An 8,322-nucleotide genomic window follows, 5' to 3' on the forward strand; every position below is an offset into this window, starting at 1 on the left:
TTGATAAATGCTGTTAATTTAAATAAAATAATTAAAGCTTTTCTGAACTTCTCCGCCAGCTAAAGAGAGTAGGACAGGAGAAGCACCTTATCAGCTAAGGCTCACCACAAAAGGAAGCACCAAAATCGTGGAACAAAAAAATCATTAATAGGCATTCTTAGAGTTTTCGTCTTACGACGTTAGACAAAGAACAAATAAGAGAATATATTTTATTGGAAACGAAAATACACAACTTTTTCAATGCACCCTTTTAAGAAAACCCATTAATAAATATACAAAATTTAATTAACTTTATCACTGGAAAATGCTAAAGAAATATAAGCAACATCATTAAAATAATTGTTTTAATAAGGACAAACGAAACTACTTCATTGCATGCATGGATACAATCATTAATGAAACAATATAAAAAATCAATACTTGAAACATTAGCTATAGAAAGTAGAAGCATTCAGTTCACAAGGAAATAATACAATTTATGATTATTAATACATTCCAGCCTTAATAAAAATCCCTCTAGCCTTCTTTCATCGCTACCACTTCCCAGGCCAAATACTTTGATAAATTAGAGATACTTCAGGAGAAGGCCCCAAAATCTTTAGTTTTGGAAAACTTTGCTTTACCATAACCTTGTCAAGTTTGACACCCCAACACCCCCTCACATCCAAAATCTCAAGCTTAAGACAATTTGAAAAAATTTGGAGAACACCATGTGTGTCCATAAGATTGTAAGTCATTCCAAGATGCTTGAGGTTAGGCATAGTGGAGGCAATTGCATATGATTCATCATTTTGTACAGGTTTTCCAACACTATCTATTGGATGCATGCTCCTTTTCAATCCTTCTAGAATTTTGCAATTCTTGCCAATAATCTCTAGGGCATAGGCGCCAATCTTAGTACAGTAGCTCATATCCAAGAATGAAATCATACAAAGCCTTGGACTAATTTGTTCTACTATAACATCAGTCACATTGCATCTTATCAGACGCAAAATTTTGAGGGAGCTAGCATTTTCAACAACAAAAGTGAAAGTTCTCTCAGTTTGGATTTCAAAAACACGAAGCTTCTTGAGGGATCCGGAGCTTCTTGTGATCAACATCTCAAGCATGCGGTCAAGTTTGTTAGGATCACAACACCTACTCCAGTCCCCAATGTCTATCTCTTGCCAACAATAAGGTCCATTGATTATTTCATCCCATGATTTACATACACAAGGGATCACCGTGAGTCTTTCTTGGAGAGAAAGATTCATGAAGATCATCCCTAATATGTCATATGGTAACTCATCCAATCTAAGAAGATGTGATGTTACTTCCATATCTCTTATTCTCTCTAGTAATTTGTGTTTTTCTGGTGTCTTTAACTAATGACTCAAGGGGTCTATTTATAGTTAAAGTTGATAGCCTCATTGATAAGCACTCATCCAAAGTGATAATAGCTCCTACTTATCTCTATCTAATATTTGTTACAAACATTATCAATTAATATTTAGAGATAAATATCAACAATTATCCTCTCATCCTTATTTAAATATTAATTTTCATTTTTTTATTTAATTTTATTTTAATAGACTTAGAGATTATTTTGTCAATTTTATTTAAAAAAATAAAATTTATGGGATTATTACCATTAAAACTAGATTTTAGCCAATAATAATTTATTTTTATTAGATGTAACCAACTGATAACTATTTTTATCACATGTTTATCCAGTAAGTTATATATAATTTTAAAAGAACTAGGAGATAGATATAACTTTTGCCCCTTGATAACAAATTTTTTTGAAGCATAAACCGATTCTTGTTGCCTATATCATCATCTGCCAATATATACATAAACATTGCCTATGACAACAAAATAACATAAACATTTAAAAGTCTATCATTCCATATGTTATTTGTTATGATTGATAAAAAATATAAGTTAAATGTTTGACAATTACATATTTTTTAATGAATCACAATAAGTATCACACAAAGTGATATATTTTATAGTAGAAAATATACTCCCTATAATAGCCATGGTTGATATAGGATGAGATCTTCATCAATTATAGAGATTTGACTATTGGAATATAAGATAATTATAAATTTGATAAATTTTAAAATTACTTTATTAAAAAAAATTAAAATCTATGTTATTCAAAAAATTTGTAGGATACATGCCCCAATATTTCCCCTACTTAAAGAAATCAAATCCTCTATACTAAATATTTTCTATACCTCTGTACTAACAAATATGATTTTGTCAAGTAATAAATAATATATTTCATTTAATTTTTCATTAATTATCATACTAACATATTTAAGCAGATAACAAAACATTACTAGGTTGGTACAGAGACACAGAGAAATATAGCATAGTTCCTACTTAAGAGGATAGACATTTGTGTTTGAATGTGTGAGATTATGTAAGAATTAATCAATTCATATTGTATTTAATTGATTAAATGTGTAGGAATTAAATCGTTTATCGTACACAAAGTTCACCTTAACAAACTAAAACAACTACATAGTTAATCGATAACTGGGTAGTTGTTTCAGTTTGTTATGGTGAACTTTGTGTACGATAATCGGATTAATCAACAGAACAAATCGATTATCAGATTAACATTTTTTCAATTATGTTGTGGTAATTGTTGTATATAAAGAGATATTCTCCTAATATTTGTAATTCATTCAATTCAGTAGTGAGAATATTTCTTATTCATTTCTCATCCTTCTTGTTCATTAAGAAGATCTTTCTTTAATGACTCCTACCATTTTAACATGATTCTTGGAGGGTCAAGAATGCAACTCAATTCATTCCACTTCCAGCAGGATGAATGTTGCTGTTGATTTTGATTTCATCATATCATATTTTCAGTTTTCTCCTTTTTCTTCTTCAGCAGTTGCATGGCTTCCTTTTTATTTTTTGAAGTTTCATATGCTCATCTTCCTTCATGAGATTTGCAGCCTCTTCATTTCCCCCCTCTGTTTATAAGCCTCCATTTCATGCATTATTTCCCCTTGTTCAAGAAAATGATGGAAAGAAAGGAGGTGGCACTGGTGACAACAGTAACAGTCCTTTATCAATGGCACAAAAAGCAATATATTATCTCATTTCTTTACTACTCTATTATCTTTATCTCTCTTATTAAACACACAACATTATATAATGTGTAATTTTTCCTATGATGGTTAAGCATTAGATGATATTAGAGTATATATAATGTTCAACACAATCGTTTCAAGCTTGGAATGCTTGATACATTCTAGCTCTCGGGGATGTTAAAATATGTGAGATTTTGTAAGAGTTAAATTAATACCGTAATTAGTTGACTAATTGTGTAAGAATTAATTGATTAACATTGTAGTTAATCAATTAACTGGGTAGTTGTTTCAGTTTATTAAGGTGAACTTTATGTATGATAATAGATTTGATAAAAAATTGCAGCAAAATATATTCATAATTATCTTGAACTCAAGAGCATTAGTCTGGGTCCATTGTGAATGGTCAGGGAATTGAACCCATTTTTTTTGCATGTCTAAGTAATATGTATTTTTATATTTGTTTATATATAAAATAAACTTAATAAATTTTTAATGGCTGATATGTAAATCTTTGGTTTAGGCCTAATTTTTTTTCCTTGCCCTATGTCCTCAATTTTTAAAATGGGGAAAATGTATAAACCCAACTTTATGGCTCGTGTAAATAGATAATATGAATTACCTTTCATTACTAATTACCTCTTAATCTTTATCAATTGATAAAATTAGTCTATACACCAATAGGTCAATGCAACAATATAGGTTAACTAGTGTCAAGATTGAAGAAAAACGCCAATAAAATACAAATTGATTGAGAAGAAGAATATAAAGATATTTAAGAATTAAAAGTGGTTAATGTAATAACATTCAAATGAGAACATTGAGCTATTGTGAGAAATGAGAAATTTTATTTAAAGCCAATAGATCGGCTAAGATTACATTCAAAATAAAAAATGTCATGAGTATCTTATCTTCTAGGTTACTTATCAAATTTGTATTCTTCTACTTTCTTCAACCATTTGTGCCAATTCGTTTTGTGGAAATTCCCGCAATATGACTATTTGTGCCAATTCGTTTTGCACAATCTGACTACTAGTGCCAGTTCTCAAAATGTCCACATTATGGTTACCCGTGCTAATTCTTTTTCCTAAATACTAACTACTAGTGTTAATTCTCAAAATTTCCATAATTTGTCTGTCTATACCAATTCTTAGTGCCAGAAAATAAAGGGAGAGAAGTTTGCCAGAAATGCATCCACAGAAATATGAGGGAGAAAGAAAAGGTTGAATGAAAGTGCATTCAACTTAGGGCAAGAAAATATGAAGGGAGGAGACTTCTATTTATAACATAGGATTTTTTCCAAGTTCCTATTCTCTCCAATGTGGGACTTGAGATTTGTTTTTTCAAAACTCTTTTTTGTGGGACTTGGGAGTTTTTTAGATTTCACATTAATGACTTCCAACAAACTAAGTTCCAACAATCCCCCCTTTGACATTAAAAAACGGTTTCGAGAACTTTTGTGATCTCAATAAGATTGTGCATAAATAAATGTGTCATGCGACTTGAACCTTTGCATAGTGAGTAAGATCCAAATTTTACTAGAGTGACTTGTAGTCTTGAACTCTATCTCCAACATCTAACCACACACAGCCTTTTCAAAGGTGTATTCTGTAAAGCTCGTGCATTAAAAGCGATGCACGTCTATCCTAGTATAATGAACACTCTAGAAATTTATACCCCAAAATTTCATAGGAAGCAGCCCCAACTTTCACATTTACATAGGTGAGTCTATCAAAAAGTACTCTTATAGCCTAGGTACTTCACTCCAATTGGAGTATAGATCTCATTAACCGTTTAACTCATCCTTACATATGTTGTATGAATCATGTTTCTCATAATTTTATAGCATGTTCACTCTGATATCACTTCACGACTTGTTATTACCCATTGAACCTATTTCTTGGGATCTCCAGTCAGTTAGGTCTGCTTATTATCATGAGTGATCCTCGTTCTAAGGGCAATAGTCACATACTCTTAGATGTACTATGGACTTTCTCTATAGCTAGTCCTTTCGTCAGAGGATCTGCTAAGTTATTCTCAGTGCATACATGATCCACTCTAACCGCTCATGTAGAGAGTAACTCTCTAATGGTGTTGTGCTTACGATGAATTTGTCGTTTCTTACCGTTATAAATGAGGTTCTCAATTTTTGCAATAGTCACGGTACTATCACAATTGATCAACACAACTGTTATATGTTTTTCCCATAGGGGAATCTCTGCAAGCAAGCTTCTCAATCAACTTGCTTCTTCACTAGCTCTTGCTAGTGCTATCATCTCAACTTCCATAATGGGTTGAGCTAAAATAGTTTGTTTCTCGTTAAACTCCAGATAGTTCATCTCATCATTTATGGCTTCTTGCAACAAATCACCATCTAAAGAAGTCAAAACTTCTTGGAGAGCTGATGGATTCTCCTCTAATTTATAGACCATATAATTAGGTCTATATTTCTAGCAGTTGTTACTCTCTTACTTCTTCTAGGTACTATTTCAAACCTCTCATTTTTATCATTAAATCTAATAACAGTATGTGACTAGTTGATGTGCCCCCACTATTCTCAATTTAAAAACGAATTTCTTTTTCACTGAAATCAACATCGTTTAGACTCAATGATCACTTTTGCGTTAAGGTCATAAAACCTGTATGCCTTGTTGTTTACAACATACCCAACGAATATACATTCATAGGCTCTATGAGTTTAACTCTCTAGGGGCATACCATAAAAAATGATTTATTGAGCAATTCTATGTATCTGATACGACTGAGACTCTACTGATTTATTATCCGTCATCTAATACTTGAGGTAGTGGCTAACATCATATTTTACTTTTGTCTCAACTTCCCCAATATCATATTTCTTTCTTTCTCAAGTGCATACCAAATTAATTTGGCAGACTTGTTTGGGCCATAGTAATCATAGAGGTCATTAAACAACTCATCTATAATGAAATTCTTATAAAGGTATTCATTTTCATTCCAGAGAGTTATATCAATAGCTAGTTTATCCATTTCCTCTTTTTCAGCCTCATCCGACACTACTAGGATGTCAGTTTTTAGAACATGAACAACGTTTCTCATAGTGAGGAAAAATTCCATCTTATGTTTTCAACGTTTGAAATTTGTCCCGTCAAATTGAAATGGTTTGTTCAGGTCATAGCTGTTTGGTCCAATAATATTATTTATGAATGTCATTGTAGTAAAAACGTCTTAAAATTGTTGTTTCCGAAGCTTACAACAATTTTAAATGACACGAAATAATTCTTACTGGCTGAGTCATGACTAGGTCGCTTTCTTTAAGACGTTTCATGGCATTGCCCAAAATGTGCAAGCAGACTATCAACCACACCGCCCTTAGGATAAAACAGCCCAAATCTCTGTTATCGAATTCTTATTGAACTATAAGAATCAATATCGAATACATCCACCGCAATATAGTTACCAATGTCAATTCTCAAAATTCCCACAATATGACTAACAGTGCCAATTCTCGAAATTCCCACAATTTGACTACCGTGATAATTCTTTTCCCACAATCCGACTACGATTGTCAGTTCTCGAAATGCCCACAATATGGCTACCAGTGCCTATTCTTTTCCCACAATATGACTACCAGTGTCAGTTCTCAAAATGTCCACAATATTAGCTACTCGTGCCAATTTCCCCCCTCAATACTGACTACTAGTGTCAGTTCTCGAAATTCCCACAATTTCGCTGTCTATGCCAATTCTTAGTGCCACAGAAAGAAAGGGGAGAAGTTTTCCGGAAATGCATCGACAGAAAATATGAGGGGGAAAGAAAAGGTTGAATGAAAGTGAATTCAACTTGGGGTAAAAAATATGAAGGAATGAGACTTGTATTTATAACATATGATTTTTTTCCAAGTTTATCATCTCTCCAATGTGGGACTTGAGATTTGTTTTTTCAAAACTCTTCTATGTAAGATGTTGGACCAGATTTTGATCGGGGAGCCTCCAACCACCGGGGAGTTCCATTGTTACTAGGGTATGGGAAGAGTGGAGAGCCACAAGTGAGACACCACATCTTGAACCAAAACCTTAAGGCATTAGTTCCATGGGTCATTCCTACTTATAAACTCTTTCACTCCTCCACGCATATCCAATGTGTGACTTCAAACTTGAATAAACCCGACAATCTTCCCCTCAAGTGTGGGTACCACACACTTTCCAGTGCGCTCCCCCTTAAGTCCACCATGTCCCAATCGTACCATCGGCTCTGATACCAGTTTGTTGGAGCGGAAGACCCATGGTGAAAATACAATAGAGAAAATAACACCGATAATTTAATGTGGTTCGACAATTTGCCTATATCCACAGCTGAAGAGCAACAAGGATTATTTCACTATGATAAAAGAGAACTACAAGTGTTTCACTCACTTCCCAAAACCCAAGTACACCCAATTTCATTGTCACTCAAGTATTTGTCACACAATTAGAACAAAAGAACAAGAAGAGAGAATATGCACTAACCTAAGTATTTGGTGTGTCTTACAATGACATGGAGCACTCCTATTTATAGCCAAAGCTCTTGAAGATTATGTGGCCAAAGAGAAAAAAACATTAATGTTGGTTTCACCATAGCCACTTCTTTTTACTTGGCTAGAAATTCTTCATTTCTTCAAGATGATCCTTGGCCACTTTTTTTTTTGTTTGACTCAAGAAAGTCTTTTCATCATCTTTTTCTTTTACCAATATTCAATAAATCTCCATGTTGGCTAAAAGACTACCAAAAGACTACCATAGTTATTCTCCTGCTACTCTTCTTCATGCTCACTAGAGATTCTGAACATTAATCAAGTCCAGACAATGTCTACACTTGGTAGTTGGAATTGGCTTCGTCATCATGTCCGCCAGATTATCTGCAGTGGGTATTTTCTCCACTCTAACAACTCCTCTCTCCACTGTGTCTTTAATAAAGTGTATCCGAACATCAATATGCTTAGTTCTTTCATGATACATTGGATGCTTTGTCAGATGTATAGCACTTTGACTATCACAATAGATGGTTGTTTCTTCGAGTTTTATACCCAACTCTTCAATTAGACCTTTCTCCCAAATGGCTTCCTTTACAACTTCTGTTACTGTGATGTACTCTGCCTCAATTGTAGACAAAGCAACAATTGATTGCAGTGTTGCTTTCCAACTGATAGTACAACCACACAGTGTAAAGACATATCCGGTGAGCGATCTTCGCTTATCTAGATCTCCAGCATAAT

General features: G+C 33.3%; 1 protein-coding gene across 1 annotated transcript; it reads right to left on the reverse strand.

Moving 5' to 3' along the window:
- Nucleotides 1–533: 533 nt before the first annotated feature.
- Nucleotides 534–1,319, reverse strand: LOC109338359 (F-box protein FBW2-like). Its single transcript, XM_019575569.1, has one exon. It carries the CDS (start codon nucleotides 1,317–1,319, stop codon nucleotides 534–536), a length of 786 nt encoding a protein of 261 aa, XP_019431114.1.
- Between the last annotated feature and the right edge of the window lie 7,003 nt (nucleotides 1,320–8,322).

This window comes from Lupinus angustifolius, unplaced genomic scaffold (assembly GCF_001865875.1).
Source record: "Lupinus angustifolius cultivar Tanjil unplaced genomic scaffold, LupAngTanjil_v1.0 Scaffold_22_87, whole genome shotgun sequence".
Classification (NCBI taxonomy): Eukaryota; Viridiplantae; Streptophyta; class Magnoliopsida; order Fabales; family Fabaceae; genus Lupinus; species Lupinus angustifolius.

Bases quoted from the DNA above. Each gene is read 5' to 3' on its own strand.
- LOC109338359 (XM_019575569.1), bottom strand. From the start codon at position 1,319: ATGGAAGTAACATCACATCTTCTTAGATTGGATGAGTTACCATATGAC.